Source organism: Vigna umbellata, chromosome 8, assembly GCF_029865625.1.
Source record: "Vigna umbellata cultivar VRB3 chromosome 8, Vumbellata_1.0, whole genome shotgun sequence".
Taxonomy (NCBI): domain Eukaryota; kingdom Viridiplantae; phylum Streptophyta; class Magnoliopsida; order Fabales; family Fabaceae; genus Vigna; species Vigna umbellata.
This window is the reverse complement of record NC_142172.1, coordinates 31312175-31332592: the sequence shown is the minus strand read 5'-3', so window position 1 is coordinate 31332592 and position 20418 is coordinate 31312175. Positions and strand designations below refer to the sequence as shown.

Here is a 20418-nt window from a genome sequence, read left to right as displayed (position 1 = left end):
TAGATTTAAAATAGCAGATACGTATAACATGGTTTTAATACTAGGATTTGAAGGGAAGCTTTCCTCTTACGAAAAACAAAGAAAGAAAATTCTGGATTTCTTGTGAAATTAGTAATTATAACAAGTTCTTCCATTTTCTTACCAAATTATGACAATTAATGTAAAATCTTGAATAATTAATATTAATAAGACATGAGTTTAATCCATAAATAAAAATTGAACTTAATCTTAATTAAACAATAAATTTATAAATTATTTTTATATAATATTTAATGTTTTTATTTTAATTAACGTGATACTTTAATTTATATAAAAAGAAATAATAGTACCGTGACATATTTTTACATTTATTTGACACACATATTACAAGGATAAAATAGTTATAAAAATATAAACTTTTGTATTGTTTTAAGAGAGAAGAAAGTAAAAAAAATGAACAAGAGTACTGAAAGTAAAAAAGTTTAGGTATATCAAATAATTAATTCATATAAAATTGTTAAAAGATGCGTAATGAGTGAGTAAAAATAGAAAATTCAGTGGTGGTTTATAAATTGTTAGTTAAAGCCTTAAGAAATGCTTTGAACATTGCAACCTCCCAAAGCTTTTGTTAAGAGTTGGCCATCAAAGCCTTTGAGGCATGTCGTAAAGCATTGAAATATCATCAACTATGAGCGAGCTCCTTGCATGACCAAAAAAACCTCCAAACTAACGCTTGTGCACTTGGCTTGTGATGAATGGCATAGAGTAAAACTTTATTTTTCTCACGTCGACAGCACTTGTCTGAAATATAAGTTTAGCAACTTGGAAAGTTATTTTTTATCATAAAAAAATGGATATTATTACCCGTGTTACATTCGTTTTGTAAATTTCTTTTGTGCTACGAAGGCATATATAGTTGCATGAGAAAATTACCGGGCACCAACCATGCAACTTGGGAACTGAATGTAGCAAAGAAAGTGTAGTATAACAGAGAAATCCTTCTTTCAGGTCACAGTCGAGCTAGCTACACCTATCTACCATTTTGGTTAACTAAAAAATGTAAAGAACCAGGCATGAGGCATCTTCAATGGTTGATGGAACAGCTGTGACTTGATTCTTGGTGATATTGGTTAGTTGGTACGACCGAATTAGACAAGCAAGACTTTACTATCTAGAAAGGAAGGCCTTCTTTTTATTCACTTTTCTTTCTTTAGATTTACGTAGGTGTTTGCTTCTGATTCGGGGCTGTGTGGAATATAACTCTTGGACCAAGAAGAAATGATCAAATGACAATGACAGTAAAACCATCTTACAAACTAGAGTCACCCATCAGTGAAGCTGAAACGTCGGTAAAATGTGATTTTCGTAAGAAATCACATGCGTAATCAAATCTTATATTGCAGTCAACGAGTTGGGAAGGACTGAAGCGAGTGTCGGAATCTTGTTAAGGGCATGACAGAAGGGATTATCTGTGTTGATTGTTCCCTTAAGATGGAGCCATTTGTTTGCTTAGGTCTCAATCTTGATGTGCTGCTCTTTTTGTGCTCAAAATCTTTCGCATTAGATAGTGATGTCTTGAGGTTGAGGGCCTACACCACCATGGAAGTGAAGCCAACTCAGAAAAGGCTGAACGATAATATATGCAATCTTGCTGCCATCACGAAGACGACCTTTAAGCTGCTCGATCATCAATTTCACAGGGTATGCTTGTGTTTTTAGTCTCTTTAATTACATATCAATTCTTTTTATACTTTTATTTATATTTATAAAATACTAAATTCATTTTATTTAAAATTAAAATAATATTATAATTCAAATTCTCAACCATTACAAACTAAATTTCACTTATTGATTTTAATTAAGTCATTTGTACTTTGAAAGAGACATAATGTAATTTATATTATAGGCAGTTGTAAATTAAGTTTAGCTTATTGATTTTAATTAAAGAATTTAATTTGCATGTTAATGATCATCTATCTAAATAAAAACAAAAAAGAAATAATTAACTTCTGATAAGACTTCGAATATATTCACTGATTAATTATAATAACTATTTTCTCTAACATTCTGTGAATATATTTTAAGTTATCGGAGTTACATAATTCAAAAAAAAATGTTAAAGTTTATAAAAAGAGTAATGCTAAGCGTAAGTTTAACTCCCTTTATTTTAGTCTCCACAAAGGATACGGGTTTTAGATTTTAAAATTCTTTAACATCTTTGCAGTTATATTGAGTTTGAAAGAACTCGTGAGGAACTAGTTAAAATTTTCTATGTTGATTTACTCAACGATACTGTTTGTTGAATGTATAATTTTAAAGTTTGAAATGTATACATAGATGTATGTCTGAAACAAATATTTAAATTCATAATTCACTTATTTTAAAAGTATTAATCATAATAGATATATAAGTTTATAAATATTTGGAATAAATATCTTTTTAATCCTTAAACACACGAAATTGAAATTTCTGACGTTTAATTTTTTAATGTGTTAAATGCATTTCAAACTAACATTTAATACGTAAATAGTATAAATGACTTAAATATCAATATAAAACACATTTAAAATATAAAATAAATTTAAGGCTTAATTACCTACTTAGTCCCCATGTTCGGAGGTAATTTTCTGTTTAGTACCCGGTTTTAAAAATGTAGGCATTTGGTACCTATGTTTTGAAATTTGTATCAATTGAATCCTATCGAGTTAACGCCATTATAATTGATAACGTTTTTCTGACTGTGTATGTGATTTGTGCAATCAATTGCGTCGTGGCAATGAGGTGGCTTAAGTGACTTGACGTGGCAGGCAGAATTGGGAATTTGAAATGGGGTTACATTTTTTAAATTGGGAAAATAAACTAATTAGGGTTTTTTTTTATAGGTAGCTAGTAGCAGAGGTTAAAGAGGTGAACTGAGGTGGGGGTGGCCTTCGTTGTTTGGTTGGTGTGAAGTGGGTGCCCTATGTTGAGTAACTATTGTTGTTTTCTGAGGTGAAGAAGGTCGCTGAGGTGGGGTGCCCTTCGTTCTTTGCTTCGTCTGAGGTGGGTGTCGTATCCCTGTTCTCTTCTTTGATTGTGGTTCATTTTTGGGGTTGGGGTTGTTTTGTTGGTGTGGACGACGACGCAATGTCAACGAATGACTGTTCGTCTTGCTCACGGGGGAGCTGTCGTGGTGCTTCATCAAGAGGAATGCTTGGCACACAAATATGCTATTGTGGAGAGCTTGCCGTATTGAGAGTCGCAAAAACTGCTAAGAACCAAGGCAAGCCTTTTTGGGGCTGCCCTAATTACAAGGTTTCTTCCCTTCGTGGTGTTTTTTATTTTCGGATACATTTATTTGGTTTTGGCTGAGATGATTTTGGTTGCATGTTTTGTACAGCGTAGTCGAAATGAAGAAGTGCGAGGATGTAATTTCTTCAAATGGGCCAGTGAAGATAATGTTGATGAAAGGGATACTACAATTGGGTGGCAAAGGAGAAAGATTATGAATTTGGAAAAATCACTTTTGGTTTGTTAGAGAAGGGAAAAGGTCTTAATCTGGATGTTATGTTTGATGGGGTTGATTAATATCGTCTTTGTATGTGTTATGTTTTAATTTTGTTGAAGTGTTGTATCAGTCACATTTTGTGATGAAGAAGTTAGTTAAATTGTGAAGAAGTTAGTTAAATTGTAATGAGATTGTGTTTCTAATGCCATTGTATTTAATGAAGAAGATGGTTATATTAGAATGTAATTTTCAGAGAAGTGTTATGTTTCTGGCAAGAAGTACCAAATCGTTCTAATTTTCAGAGAAGTGTTATGTTTCCCAAGACACTCATGTAACACTTTACAACCGTATAATAATTTAACTCACTTACACTAAGAATAATCTCTTTTTAGTATGGTTCAAGTACACTTTACAATTATACTCAGACCCAATCTCCAACCTTCCTATTATACTCAGACCGAATCTCCTATAGGTGTTAATTCCAGTTCAAAATCCCCACAAGTGGAAAAACAGCATCCACTGAGCGTGGACGAGCGTCCCACTTCTCGATGCCGAGCGTCCACTAAGCGGTTGTGGACGAGCGTCCTCTTAGTTCGCTGAACGAGCCTCCTCTTCTACCTGACTGGGCGTTCGCTTCGCTGGACAAGCGTCCTCTTCTGCCTGACTGGGCGTTCGCTTCGCTGGACGAGCGTCCACTGAACGTACTTGCGTCCACAGGGCGAGCGTCCTGTTCTCGCTGGACGAGCGTGAATTGGACGTTCGTTCTCCTGGCGAGCGTTTGTTAAGTGCAAAATATCAAATCAGACAATAGAATATGACAGAAAATACTTCAGAAAACATCACATATCATCCAAAATAGTTCAGATATCATCCAAAATGTATACATTGTTAAGTGCAAAATACACTACAGAAAGCAAAGCAACACTATTTAAAGTCAAAGTACATATCCAAAATAGAACAAAGATGTACTTAATGTTTGAAACTAGAACAATCTAAAGTTGTGCTGTGATTTCATCAGTTTGGGGTTCTTGAGTTATCTGACTTGCTTGAGTTGGGTCTGGTGTACGTTCTTCGTTTGATTGTTGACTTGGTTGAGAAGGGTGTGGGTAGTGTTGTTGTTGACTTCTCTGTGGGCACTTAGTTTTTCTATGCCCAAGTTCTCTACATATGGAACATCTCTTAGGGATTCCTTTTTGTCCAAGTTGTGTATTATCCTTTTTTTGCTCCCAACTCTCGAGCCTTCTTTTCTTTTTTGGTCTACCTGGCAAGACCCGTTTTGGTGGAGGCAAAATATCAGGATATGAAGTCCTTTGCCATAGATCAGGTCCATTGAGAGGGAAAATGATTGGAATGTATGTTTCTTCATAGGTGGAGGTTCTGAACCAGTGCGGGATGAAGTCTTATGGATTCATGTTCAAAAACCTCATTGCTGTAAGTGCATGAGAGCAAGGAATTCCTGATACACTCCACTTTCTACAGCTACAGTCTGTTTTCTCTAAATCAACGACATACTTTTCAGCTATGTTGGATGTATGGCAGATCTCAAATATTTGCATCCCTGACCAACTGCAAAATCATAAACAATGAATGTTAAATGGAAACAGTATAAACAACAATAGTAAAGGAAATCACAAGTTGTCATACTTTGGTAGCCAATATTTTGTGTTTTGTAACTCTTTTTGTAGCCTCTTTTGAATTTTGGGGCAAATGAGACCTTGAAATCTACTTATCTTCTCTCTATTGGATGCCCACCTCTTCATCAAGTATATACGAATCTCTTCCAACATTGTTATGATTGGTTTCCCCCTTGCATCAAAGATCACACTGTTAAATCCTTCTGAAATGTTATTAACAAGTGTGTCACAAACAGGTCTTCCTGTAAATCTGGATCTAGACCAAAATCTGGAAAAAAAGATTAAGTTAAACATTTGGAAAAGAACAAAGATGTACAAAACATGAAACAACAATTACAATTTTGAATACTAGCCTGGGTGGAATAGCTATCAAATGTTTGAATGCATCTTCATTAACGTCCTTAATTTGTCGCATCACTGACTCCCATGCTTGAGGATGTGTTGATGATGCTGCCTTCCATAATAATTGTCTCAGAGTTATGCCAGTAAATTTCTTCCTAAAATTTGCATATATGTGCCTTACACAAAAACGTTGGTCCACCCCAGGCAAAAGATTTTGTAAAGCTGGGAGAAGTCCCTATCACAGTAAAAAAAGAAAGTATGACTCTTAAATTTCAATCCTCATCAAAGTAATATTGGCGGATGCCATTGCCTTTGCCCTACTTGTTGTAGACCTAGACACACCAATGTTGTACTTTTTACAAAATTTATTGTGTAGGTTTTTCATATTAATATCCGGATTTCCTGTCATGCTCTTCTCTAACCTCCCACTTAACCATTTAGAGGTAACTAAACCAATTTTGAATTCCCTACTGCATGTATGACTGTCTACAATTTTCCTTAACTGCCATGTACGTTGGCTACTCCTATATCCACAATATGCATACCATGGACATTTCCCTTGTGAACCAATACATTTGACGCATATTCTTCTGTTGTCATTCTTAGAAATCTTCAACTTCCTACCGTTATGTACTCCATAAGTTCTAATTGCATCAGTGAAATCTTTTTTTTCAGGAAAGTATGTTCCCAGTTGCCATTTATATTCTTTCATACTAACTGGCTCTGAAAAGATCCCAAAATCTCCATATCCAGTTGTTTCATTATCTGACTCATCACTTAAATAAATACTGCCACAACTATCAGATTCCCACTCACTATCAGATAATCCCCGGGCCTGTACATGCTTATTTGGAGTAGGACATCCACTTCTTGTACCCACTTCAGCAAACAAACTACCTTCGTATTCCTCTTGTTCGGGTTCTTCATCTCCTTCCACTATAACATCCACCAAATCATCTTCATTCACAGAAGCGTCTTCATCAGAACCTACCCAACTACTAACATCAAACTCATCCTGTACATCCCCTACACCACCATCTACACCACCACCAATGATATCATCCTCACCATCCCCTACACCACCACCAATGATATCATCCTCACCATCCTCACCATGTTCAGGCAGTTGACCTTCAACATCCTCACCAATGTCATGGACCTGATGCTCATCATGTTCACCAACTTCAACAACTTTATCTCCATCCTCACCAACTTGTTGTTCACCATCCTCACCAACTTCAATGCTTAAATAAATACGCAAGGACCACACAATAAACAACAACCACACATTCAACAATACGAAAGTGAAAACAGTACGCACTTAAGGTACACAAAACAGTACGCACTCATGGGGAACCAAAAACATACAAACAATAAGCATAAGAAAACAACAGGCACTAAAGAAAGGGACCACTACAAACACAACAAAGGGGACCACGACAGGAACACAACATGACACACTAAGGGGACAAGAATCCAACATATTACCATGGGGAACCGAAACTACATAAAAGAACTCATAAAAACTGCACCTTTCACCTTTCCGCCTCCAAAGGGATACCGCTATCGCTATCGCTCACCCGCCGCAATAGCTGACACACCGCAAGATACTTCACAACGCCTTTTCGCTCAACAAATCTCGTTCCACAACCACGACAATCCTTCACTCAGTATCAACCTTTGCTCGCAAATCCTTCCACACTATCAACCACAACAATGAATGAAAAATCCCCAATTTCTAACTTACTATTCGTAATGTTTTTTAACGTACGATAAAAAAAACCCTAATTAGTTTATTTCCCCAATTTAAAAAATGTAACCCCATTTCAAATTCCCAATTCAGCCTGCCACGTCAAGTCACTTAAGCCACCTCATTGCCACGACGCAATTGATTGCACAAATCACATACACAGTCAGAAAAACGTTATCAATTATAACGGCGTTAATTGGATAGGATTCAATTGATACAAATTTCAAAACATAGGTACCAAATGCCTACATTTTTAAAACCGGGTACTAAACAGAAAATTACCTCCGAACATGGGGACTAAGTAGGTAATTAAGCCTAAATTTAAATATAATTAAATTATAAAAAAATATTTATTTATTTTTAAAATTTGAGAATAAAAAATATATAAATTTTTTATCAAAAGTAAATTTTAATTTTGCGTAAAAAAAAAGAGTTACCCATAAATATTATGTAAGTATATTATGGGATTTGAATACATAGAAGTATAAAAGTTTAAAAAGTAAAGAGAAAGGAATTATAAAATACAGCTAAAAGTGTTTGAAATGTTATGTGATGTTTGACATACAAATATAGACATGTCCTACGATTGGGACATGACATTACCAGTTTTAAAAGAGTGGTGCTTCCTTCCTGGCCAATATCTGAAAGTGGGAGTTAATTACAGGAGGGTTGGCTCAAAGTAGTACTTGATAGAATACAAGAATTTGGTCCAAACTAGACATTGTACCAAGACTAAAGACCAACTAAAAGCAGCTTAAGTAATCTGAAAAAAAATACCTACATCAAACAACAATAGTAATAGTAACCAACCCCAGACAGAAATGAAACGACCTTATTTTTTAGCATAATCATTTCACTTCGCTCCAATCACCACAACGATGCTGCATAACTTTATTATGGCAAATGAAGAGAATCCCACTTCTAAGACAGATCAGTAGAGCTGCAATGTCAACAAGGCTAATAAACCATGTTAAAGTCAATGTCTATGCAGGGTTTAATGAAAATGCTGCAACTGTTGGTCATCTTCATCACTCTCATATTGTCCTTTCTGCTTGTCATCTACAAAGAACCCACCACCTCTGCCTCAGATAGGTGGACCTTTCCCACTCTAATGGGGGCTTCTATTCTAACTCACCCTCTGCTAGCTACCTCAAACAGATTCTCTCCTTTTTCAAAACATTACACTATCTATGTCATGACACCACCTGTTCAAGCTACTGCATTATTGCTGCAACATAGGTACATCATATCCAACAAGTATCTTGCCCGGCCATTACATTTTACATGTAATCCCATGCTTTCGTATTTCAATACCCTTTTTTCTTTTTCATTTTCCTCTTTTAAGAGTCAAAATTAAACATAGGCAACCTCAACTGGTTTTTCTTTTACTGTAGACAACCATCCATTCACTTCACTGCAAATCAGAGACTAATGATATTAAGATCAACTTAAGGGATTAATCTCAAGGGCATGCTCAAAAAGTTAGGTTATTATTGTTTTCATTGCTATTTCCTACATGCTCTTTTTTCCTGTTTGGCCTCCTTTTTTATCTTCAATGTATCTTGAAGCATATTTGTTATTTCTTGTCTCTTTAAGTCTTATTTATTCAAGTTCTGCCATGCATATAACACTCTGCCAAAGTGATATACTGTGTTCTCTCGTGTGACTATATAAGTTTCATTTTATTGTTTTGGTCTCTTTGTATTTTCAGTCTGTATGCTTAGGATCCTTTCATGTTCTTCGTATCTTGTAATCACAAATTGTATTTACAATTTTAAGATCCATATATTTTGGTGAAAATGGTTTGTTGAACACAAAAAAGAACAAAATGGCTTCCCTTTTTCCTTAATTTTTGTTCTTTTTCTGATTTTTATCTGGACAATGGTGGAAATATTGTGACTTGGAGACCTCTCACAGATCTAAATCCTTTGAAATGTATAACATACTCTTGATACCAATCACTGGTTTTTTATAAAAATATATTTAAAAAAAGATATATTATTCTAGAGAAATTCATTTCCCATTATTCATAAAATCCATGCACAGAAATATTATAAACACTTAAGGATGTGTTTTCAACAAACCTAAAGCATTCGTCCTACACAGTTTTATCAGGAATTTGATCGATTAAAACCTACAGAGGAAACAAAACATCAGAGATAGATATGTTGTTACGTGTTTTGCACGGTCCTGTTGAAATTAGACTTGTTGATACATGATTTATCTATTTACGCCCATATAAGTCTACCAGTCTAAAGAGCTATAACATTAAAATATAGAATCTGTAGAAATTACTGCATTTTCAGAAAAGACTAGCTTCTTTAAATTAGAAGTTAGAAACATTAGCTTTGATTGGTCAAGAGCTATTATTCATCTGTAGTAGACAGAACAGATCTGGTTTCCAGTTTTCTACGCTCCGCCAAAATCTAAGTTGACTTTCAAATTCTAGTAGCTGGCTTTCTCTTCTGTCAGCGTCAACGAAGACCAGAATATCAGTCTCCGGTTGCTTCATACATGTGTATAGTTTAAATAAAGAAAAAAACTAAACATGCTGCATGTTATGCTTATTCAATAAGAAAGATTCCAACTTTTTCAACACAAAACAAGTCAACAAACCTTAATTAATCATTATTTTTTTAATAAGCTTTAACAGGTGCTAAAGATCACTCTACCCGAATTGGTTTAAATGTACACGGTCAAACTTAGGGGTAATAAATACACAAATGGCTATTTTTTAAAACTTTAGCATTATTAGATCTGGTGGCTCTGTAGCAGGGTCCTTGAGAAGAATAAATAAATAAATGATGGTGGTGCTGAATTCATAGATCATGATTCATTATGTCAAAATACCCTTGTATAGGAATTCAAGGTTGGCTATATTTTACAGCAGTAGCAACTAGGTGGAATACTTTTCCACCAATGTAAATCACTAATGGTGAGCTTTTAGAACTTTATGAAACTATAAAGGCTATATTATATATAAAAAAAAAAAAAAAAAAACAGAGAGAGAGAAAAAAGAGGTATCGGGAAACTCCAAGTGCTGCTCTCTGTGACTAACATTAGGTGGTGGAAGAATATGCAGAAGGAATGCGATCTAAGTGTCAGGGAGAAGCAGATGCGAGATGGGTATCTTGTTGTCGTTGGATCTTGAAGAGATCAAGGCGAGTGTCTCCCAATCGTAGAGAGTATGCTGCTTGTTTGTATTGGGCCCACGTGAAGGGCTTAAAGAGAGTTGGATTGAGGGGTGTCACCATCTTCGGCAGTGGAGTGATCCACCAATTCAGCGGTGGCGCGGCAAAGTACATCATCGACATTCTGGCCTTTGTTGTGTTGGTCAATACTCTGTGTCTCACGCTTCTAAACCTTCCATTTGTCAAAACCTAACAAAAAGTATACAAACATATCAAACAACCTGTTACTATGTTGTTGCTAGCAAAATGATATTCAAATAATTTTAAAAGGCATAGTGAAATCACTTGAGTGGGAATTATTATGCCTAAGTGTCTGTATTGGTTTGTGGGGAATGGATTGAAAGGCCTAAGACATACTAAGTAAGGTATAGTAATGAGGAAAGAAATGAGAAGATGATTAGTGGTAATCGTGGTTGTGAGTGTGATATTGAGTTGATTAGAAACCAACCTGCAGAGCATCACCAACCATAACGAAGAACTGATTAGGATCAGGGGGGACAGGGATCCACAAGCCATCGTGGGTGGAAATCTGAAGGCCGTCCACGTTGTTGGATCGCATGATGGTCAAGATCTGAGGGTCAGAATGCTCTCCAAATCCAATGTTGTTATTATTATTATTATTTTGGTTGTGGAGCTGATGTGGCTCGAGTTTGGATGTGTCACTATTCTTGTTGCCCGTTAGGCTCACGGGAGGGTACTGATTGATCCTGAGGAGTGAGTCACTGTGGACGTCTTTGATGAGGTTGCTGAGTGAGAAGTTGTCTTGGACCCACAGACCCTCCGCCACAAGATCAAGAATCTCACATGTTAGTCCTTTAGCTGCTTCTATATAATCATTTACGGCGCAACTGCAATTGAAACCAAAAAATGCAGGGCGTTACTCACCTCTATTTAAGGTTAAAAACCTATCTCAAGTATATCTAAACATGCGTCTTTTCTCATGTTACCAGATACTACCAGGCAAACACACATGGAGGATCATATCATATAATATTACTTTTCTCTATTCTTGATTGGATTGTGTGACTTGTTTGTTTCTATGTGACAGTGTTAGCCCAATATTTGGTCCATTTTCTTCCGGTGACATGAAGATATATGGTCACTGGCTTCGTACGGGCATGCTAGGAAAAGTGGGCAAAGTGGCTCCACAATATGAGTAAAGACCACTGCTACTCATAGCACAAATAACAGAACCTGTTACATTAACTTTGTACTCTCCTTTCTCGTTAATACAGTGCTAAACCTGGTTATAACCGCATCTTCTATACGTAGCCTTTTCGGGTTATTCCCAATTCTGACTAAAAGATAAGAAATTTGAACCCAAAATTATGCGCGTGATTTTCCTACACAAGGCTATGTCAAATAAAAGGAATGATCTTCAAGATACAAATTCACGTTATAATTTTTTATAAATGTTTATTTGTTTGGAATGGTTTTCACGATTGTACCGTGTATGAGGGATTGATTCTGATTCCAAAAAGGATGGAGTTAAAGAGATTTAGGTCTTTTTCATTCAATAGAAAAGTTGTACAAAATTTACATCAAAACTATTTCACTAGAAAATAATTTTAAATATAATCCATTTTGTGAAATCACTGCCACGTAATGACTTATGGTAAAGCCATTAAATAACGTGATTGTCGTGCAATAATGTTAGTTCTATGTGTTGGGCCCAACACTCCTAGAAAGTGTGTTCCATAAACAAAAACAGTTCTAGCTGCTGCCAATTCCCATGCATTTTAAAGAAGAAAAATGAGACATATACACACACCCATCTCAGGATAGATGCGGGAAAAGAAAAGAAAAAGAGAAAGAAAAATCAATTTGGATATGCAGAAAAGAGAAAAGGATAAAAGAAAATATAATACATGTATATGAATATAATTATTAAACTCTTAATGATTAATTATAAAAAAAAAACATAAAAGTAACATATATAAAACACAATGATTGTAAGTATAATGGTATTTTGAAATGTGTTTAACATATTTTAAAAGTTTAAACCGGAAAATTTAACTGCAAATCAGCAGGATTTGTACCCGACGAAAATAATTAATTAAGGTTCTTTGACACAGTCATTGTGTGTGCACGTGTTGCTTATACCTTTTCAACTCAAATATTCATATTTAATGGATAGAAAATTAATAAAATAAGATAGCATAATTGTTGCTATTTTACTAAAAATTCATAAAATAAGCTACCATAATTGTTATTTCACTTTATTTATCATACACGGAAAGCGCTAGACAAACCCCATTAAACTATATACATATAAATAAAGCAAAACAAAAAATATTATTAATACGAATAGATATCTGATGATCCTTTCTTTCCTCATAAGAATGGTCTACCAGTAATGTAAACGACAAGAAGACAATATTAAATATCAAGTAAACCATGAAAAAGAGTTATATTTAAATTATAAATACATTGGTGGGATAATTTTTTTTATATAAAAAAATATTTAAAAAATTTAAAAAATTTGCAGCCGTCATAACTTGCTGTATAAAAGAAAGATGTCTTCTCAAAGAATGTAGACGTCAAGAAATATTATACAAATCTCTCAAATAATTCTTTCTATTTTTCATGATTAAATTCTCTTGCTCATATGAAAAGATAATCATTGTTTTCTAATTTATTGAGAAATGTTATCGAAATATACAGCTATGAAATACAGGAGTAAAAAAAATTAAAAAAGTTATATGAATTTCGTCAGTGTTACGGACTAAAACACCCACCACCCTGCTTGGCTCTTAAGAAACAGATACAGATAAGGGCTTGTTCCCTACACTATATCCCCACAGACCCCCCCTTCCCCCAGGCTTTCTACCTATCCCTGTCACACACATGCCAATAAACAGTAATTATTATGCTCTGGTAGTAAATCTTAAACTGTTCCTATAGTAATACTATTGTCGAAAAAACTGATTAAAAAATTAAAATTACTTGTAAAATAGTTTTTTAGTCTATTATTATTTTGAGCACGTATTAACTGATATGATATGAAAAATTGAAAGGCAGATATGGAATCCGTTAAGGTGAAGTTGATGAGAGAAGAAAGGAGATAGAAGAGTTGTGAAAGTAATACGAAGGAGTACCTGAACTTGGTAGGGTCGCTGGCTATGGTTTGGGATCTCTCAGATACGGAAAGCGGATTGGTATGAAGGAGAAGATACTCGAGGTGACCCATATCGCCATTGGGGCCAATATTTCTGCAGCCATATCCGAAAGGATTGGCAGGGCCAGCTTGACGCTTCTCGGAGGAGGTTTTGGAGAAAAACGCCGTTCCCTCCTCTTCCAATCTTGAAATCACCTCCTTTGCCACACTGTGGTTCACCACCTTGAAGAAACCATATTCTTCACATGCTTTCACCACTGTTTCCGACAGCTTCGACCTTTCCAACGAAAGGTCGATCGTCGGAACTCCCACAGCCTTTGTTTTCTTGGTTCTTACCATCATGGAAGTTGGACAAGGAGCAACCATCGCTATATCGGAGAAATATGTGTGTCTGTGTATTATTTTGATCGACGAGGAATATAAGAATGGCTGGCTTATAGGTATAACTCTGGAGAGGGTGATGGATTTTTGGTTGCAGAAAGTTGGCATCACATATCATCTATTTATACTTGACATGTAAGGGGTGGGAAGGGAGAGAATGAGGAGAAGGAAAAAGAGGTTTTGTTTAAATATTGATTTTTTTATTTTATTGAAAGCGATTAAATTATTACGTGCAGGACCAGGAGCGAGATGGGGGTATGGTGATTAAGTGACAATTTTATATATAAGAATAAGAAATTGATATATTAAATGTTGTGATTATTTAAGGTGGCGTGGACTTCGTAGACAAGACAGTCCAAGATGGGTGAAAAAGCAAAAAGAATTCAAAATGAAGAAGGATTATAATCTTGGTGGTGTGCATGAATTGATAGAAGAAAATTTGACAAGTCTAAAATCTTCCACAGTCTACATTGAGCAATAAGACGGATTTAAAAAGGAAATATTATAATGCAATAGAGTAACTAAACCAACCAATCATCAGAATTAACGAAAGCAGGAATGTTGAAGGAGTGATTAGCAGTTGATTAATTTATGAAAGATCTGAGATTTGAACTGTTATAGTGTCACATTAATTATTTAATTTAATCTTTTTCAGAGGAAGATTTTAAGGTGGGAAGTGACCAGATTAGGTTAAAGTGAAAGAAAAATTTTAGACTTGGGAGCCAACTGGTAGCGGCTGCTTGCTGCCTTAATTGGACTTGGCTGCTACCAAAGCTTTTCAGAACTTCGTGGTCTAAAATTGCTGTGTTGGCTGCTCTACATATATTACATATTTACTCATACGAGTTACGCGTATATCTTTGACTCACCCACTGCAACGTATCCAAGATTGTACTTTACCCCCACTGCCTCCTTTTTTTTATCATAAAATTTACTCTTATACACCCGTGAATTCGTATCATTTATTGACCTCTTCTTTTTAATTTCAACATGTAATATTTTACTAATCTAATCAATTTATTATTGTAGTATAGATGTTAAAATATATGTAATTATGTGTAATTATGAATATAAGGCAATATTTTAAAATTCTGTAATAGGGGACCCAAGGTTTATAATATGAAAAAATTGTTATTATGGCAGGATTGATATGATGCAGAAGTAAGTTATTGAGAATGGTCAAAGTGCGCATGATGATGTTGGGTGGTGTTGAGAAACTGAAAACGGAGAATCTACTCTTTCTCTAATTTGCATAAGACATTGTCGGGTATCCTTATTGTTTCAGGCGGTTTTTGTTGAAACATGTTCCTCAGTGGTTCGAAGTGAAAGCATTTTAATTTGAGAGAAGTAGAAGGTTAAGTGGTGATCTTAAAAGATATATGATACAAACTTTAAACATATAGCAGGTGTTGCCCAGGCAGTGTTGGGTGTAGAAGGTTCAAGTTTATTCATTATTCATATTTTAATTTTTGTTTGGCGAAGGTGGTGGCTTGTCAGGTTTGGACCATGTTCTTTAGAGTCGCCCATGTTCCCCCACACTGTTTTTTCGAACAAAGTTAATGGCCAAGCTTTCACACAAAGTTCATTTCTGAACAACTTTTTTCACTAAGTTAGGGGAAAATACACTTTCAAACACCTTTCTAAATTTATAATTAGTGTATTTATAATCTACTTTAAGATTTAACACTCATAATTATAATGTTGGTCTCTTCAGCATTCATACGGAATTAGTTTATTTCTACTTTTGCAAAGCTTTTTAGATTCCTTCTCCGAGTTATGTTTTCTTTAAGAAAGAGTGAAAAAAAGGCATTTTTAAATTACTTTTGTGATCCTTTTTTATTTACTTTTTTAATTTAATGGTAAAAATTTTGTTATTATATAAATTCATTAGATTAAAAAAATGCGAAGATGGGAAATTCTTTATTTAAATTATCTTTGATGTAATTATTCCTCTCTTTTGTTATCTTATGGGGTTGTACTATCTATTTCTTTTTTGGCTTAATACCTCTTTTGGTCCCTCGAAAGGAGGAGAATGTTCAAGTGCGTCCTATATTTTTTAAAAAGTTAAATGTGATTCCAACTTGTGAAAAAAGTGTGCAATTAAATCCTTTTTTATTACAGCGTCAAATTTTTAACGGTGCAGCTGCCACCCTAGACAAAAGTTAATGACGTGTACAGTTTTTCTAACTGCGTGGCAACCCTAATTCCCAAACCCTAGCTTCCTTGTGCCGCCAGCACCATGGGCAACCGTAGGCCGCCGTCAACCACCCTGTCGTCTTGCCGCAACCTCGCCATCACCCAACCCCGGTAGCCACCACCGTCACCAATACAGAACGCGAACACCAAAGTCGCGAGTCCTCCATCATCATCTTCAGCATCTTCCTCGACTTCCATCTCCACCATGAGACACTTTTCAGGTCGCCGTAGAGCTGCAAGGACCGCCATCCACCATGACCATTGCAAGAGCACTCTCTCGCACACACATGTAGAAACCCAAACGAAGAAATCCCCAATTCCAAAAATCTTTCGAAACCTAAATCACCGCCACAACTCTTCAATTCATCTACTCGTGAGTTTCGCCCAACCTTGAGCTAGCCATCAGCGCCTCCACCAGACCTAAATCGTGCCATCTCCCCCTACGATAGAAACCCACCATGGCCAATGTTCATCATCTTCTTCGCACGGTAGAACCATCACGCCACACCTCCAGATCGCAACCTGCACACCATGGTTTCTCCACCTTCACAAAGCGCGAGCACCTGCAAGAAAAGAAATCTAGACAAAGATTCCATATCCAAATTGTAATTCTGATCACTCAATCATGGTTTCTAAATCACAGCTTTAGGGAGCTTGAAACGTGAGGCGAGGTTGCGGCAAGATGGGAGGGTAGCTGACGGCGGCCTATGGTTGCCAATGGTGCTGGCGGCACAAGGAAGCTAGGGTTTGGGAATTAGGGTTGCCACGCAGTCAGAGAAACTGTACACGTCATTAACTTTTGTCTAGGGTGGCAGCTGCACCGTTAAAAATTTGACACCGTAACCAAAAAGGATTTAATTGCACACTTTTTTCACAAGTTGGGACCACATTTAACTTTTTAAAAAACGTAGGACGCACTTGAACATTCTCCTCCTTTCGAGGGAACAAAAGAGGTATTAAGCCTTCTTTTTTTTTCAATTTCACTCAATTAAATAAATGAAATTTTTTATTAGTCTTAATTTCTATATTATTTAGGTTAATGCATTTTGTTTTTATCATAAAGTATGATTATGTAAACATAATATTATAGAGATAATGCGAATAGTCATATCATCCATTAGTTTAACTTCACATAAAATTTTGTAAGAATTATGACTTTAGTTTTTTACAATAACACCAAATTATTCATTAACACCAAAATTGTGTCATATGGACTTTAAAATCACATATATTATAATTCATTAAGTTAATTTTTTAGGTTTTAAATTTTTTTTTCATTAAATCAGTTTAGCTTCAATAAAGTGGACACTAATGATTTTCTATTTTAAAATTTATTTTATTTAACGTCTATTTAGTTTAAGTCAAATAAAATATATTTATAATATTAGTTAAATATATTTTTAGTTCTAAAATTAAAAATTTTCCATATATTAAACTTGGATACATTTTAGTTCTTAAGCTTTAAAAACAAATTCATATAATCATTCTAATTCAACAATAGTAATTTTTTTTTGTCATTGTTAAACGACATTTCAGACTGACATTTAAGCATGAATATATCAAACCGTATAAACAATTTAAATGTCATCCTGAAATGTGTTTGACACGTCAACAATATTTAATCTAAGTTAAAAGAAATATATTCATTTATTTTTAAAATGTAGAAATTAAAATATATCACACTTTTTAACTATGACTAATTTTAATTTCAAGTCCAAATTTATGAATTAAAATCGTATTTAACACACATTAATTTAATTTGCATGGACCTAGCAAAAATTAATGGTAATAAATTCAAAAGAGAAATATTGTCATACAAAATATTCTACCAAATAAAATAAAAAGTTATAAAAAAATGTTGTGGATGAAGGAGATAAGTGTGGATAAGGAAAATAAATGTAAATGAAGGAGAGTAGACAAAGAAAATGTGTTGAATGAAAGAGATGAAGGAAGTGAGTATGAATAAAGAAGATGAGTGTGACAGGAATATCATATAAAAAGTGAGAGAAAATTATGAGTAAAAAAACTAGTCCTCTTTAAATTTGAAATTTGAAATTAAAAATAATTTATGATTCTTATTCAATGTTACATAAGCACACATATTGATAACATAATTAGAATTAAATTAATCAATACTAACACAAAAAATATATTATATTAATGTCGATTTAAACTATGTTAAATAAATAACAAAATAAATAAAATGAATGTCAATTTAGTCAATATAAATATAATATAATGAAAATATGGTTAGTTGAGTCATACCAACATAAATACTTTTATTTATTAAAAATATATAGTTAATATTATCATAAATTGGTAAACAAACTTTATCAAAATTTAGGAATTAAAATCGTTTTTAACACACATTAATTTAATTTGTATGGACATAGCAAAAATTAATGGTAATAAATTCAAAAGGAAATATTCTCATACAAATCATTCAACCAAACAAAATAAATAATTATAGAAAAAATGTTGTGGATAAATGAGATAAATGTGGGTAAAGAAAATAAACGTAGACGAAAGAGATAAGAGTGGACGAAGAAAATATATTTTAATGAAAGAGACGAAGGAGGTGAGTATGAATAAAAAAGATAAGTGTGACGGGACATCGTATCAGAAGTAAAAGAGAAAAATTATGAGTGAAGAAATTGGTCCTTTAAATTTAAACTTTTAAATTAAAAATAATTTATGATTCTTATTCGTTGTTACATAATCACACGTATTGATATTATATAATTAGAATTAGATTAATCAATACTAATACAAATAAAAATAAATTATACTGATGTTGATTTAAACTATATCAAATAAATAACAAAATACATAAAATAAATGTTGATTTAGACCATTCTAATATAAATATAAAATAATGAAAATATGGTTAGTTGAGGCTAGTATGATCCCAACATAAATATTTTTATTTATTATAAATTATAGTTAATATTATCATAAATTAGTTAGCAAACTTCATAAACCTTCCACAATGGACAAAATTCAACACAAATATTGATTTATAAGAAAAAAATTAAAATTAACTAACGTCAATTTAGAGTTATTAACGGTTGAATCATTTGAAATTTATTTTATTTTTTAATCTATTTATGTTTAAAAAATATATAGTTTACTTCCTACATATGTCACAGTTTAATAGACACGACTAGAAGTAATACCAATAAGACTTAGTTAACAATATAAGATATTGACACAACTTTCAACTAAAAACCTTAAGTCTAATGGATCTTTACTCTTATGATATTTCATTCTCTCATTTTTACACTATAACTTATCATCTTCATAATGAACTTTCTTTGATAAACTTAACAAGTGTTAGAACTTATGATTAGTCTTAATGACCGAATTATAAGACTTAATCAACATATCAAAATAGTGAATTTATTTACCTAATATACCTCATACCATAATTCTAAGTGAAGTTTTATTTACGAGTGGATCTACTTTTATAGTTTAATATACAACTATAATGTTAATAAGATTGGAAAATTAAATAAAACGTATATATATATATATATATATATATATATATATATATATATATATATATATATATATTCTAACAAAAGTACATATTTTTATTTAGTGTAAAAGCATAGGTTAAGTAAATATAATGTAGAGAAAAAAATAGGTGGATTAGCATACAAATCATATTACTATTTTGAACAAATAATTTTATTCATTTGAATGTGAACCAGCCGATTAAATCACAGACTACGTGGAGGGGATGCAAGCTTGTTAAAAATAAGCTCTAATGCACTGCACCATTAATATAAGAAAAAAAAAATCTTGGGAACAAATTGTAAAATTACTAAGTTATTTTATTATTAATATTAAGTATTCAAAATTTTTAAAATTTCATTATTACTATTAAGTATTATCTTTATTAATGTCATTATTTTCCTCTTTCTTCTTCTCGTTCTTTAAAACCCATCAAATTAAACACTCATAAATATTAGTTATTTTATTTTCAAAATCGACAATACTTCATATTAATGAATGATACAGAAAAAAAAAAGTAAGTTTAAATTAAGTTAATTATGGATTGATTATAGTGTGAGTTCATAGTTAATTGTAGGTTATATATATGCAATTAAAATATTGTTCTTCAATTTCTAAAAAATAGAATATATTTTTTTTAATTCTGATTTTTGTTATTAGAATTGATTTAAAACACTTGATAATTTAATTTTATTCTTTAATTACTTAATTTTTGTTAGTTTTTTTAATGCTAATAACTTTTGGTTGTTTAATTCAACTTAAAATCTCACACGTGAGAAACTTAATCAACTAGTTTATATAAGCTTAATTTAGATTTGTTT

The 20418-nt window shown here is 33.2% G+C and overlaps 1 protein-coding gene across 1 annotated transcript; it reads right to left on the bottom strand.

Annotated features, from left to right (window-relative positions):
* Positions 1 to 10007: 10007 nt before the first annotated feature.
* Positions 10008 to 14090, bottom strand: LOC124829716 (gibberellin 2-beta-dioxygenase 2-like). The gene is made up of 3 exons (XM_047303281.2): positions 13482 to 14090; positions 10832 to 11231; positions 10008 to 10572 (listed from the first exon to the last, which is right to left on the bottom strand). The coding sequence occupies exons 1-3, from the start codon at positions 13988 to 13990 to the stop codon at positions 10294 to 10296; spliced, it is 1188 nt and encodes a 395-aa protein (XP_047159237.1). The 5' UTR covers positions 13991 to 14090; the 3' UTR covers positions 10008 to 10293.
* Between the last annotated feature and the right edge of the window lie 6328 nt (positions 14091 to 20418).

Coding starts and splice junctions, on each gene's coding strand:
- LOC124829716 (XM_047303281.2), bottom strand. CDS start 13,990: ATGCCAACTTTCTGCAACCAAAAATCCATCACCCTCTCCAGAGTTATA. Junction 11,232..13,481: donor AGCGACCCTACCAAGTTCAG/GTACTCCTTCGT, acceptor TTTCAATTGCAG/TTGCGCCGTAAATGATTATA. Junction 10,573..10,831: donor TGGTTGGTGATGCTCTGCAG/GTTGGTTTCTAA, acceptor ACTTTTTGTTAG/GTTTTGACAAATGGAAGGTT.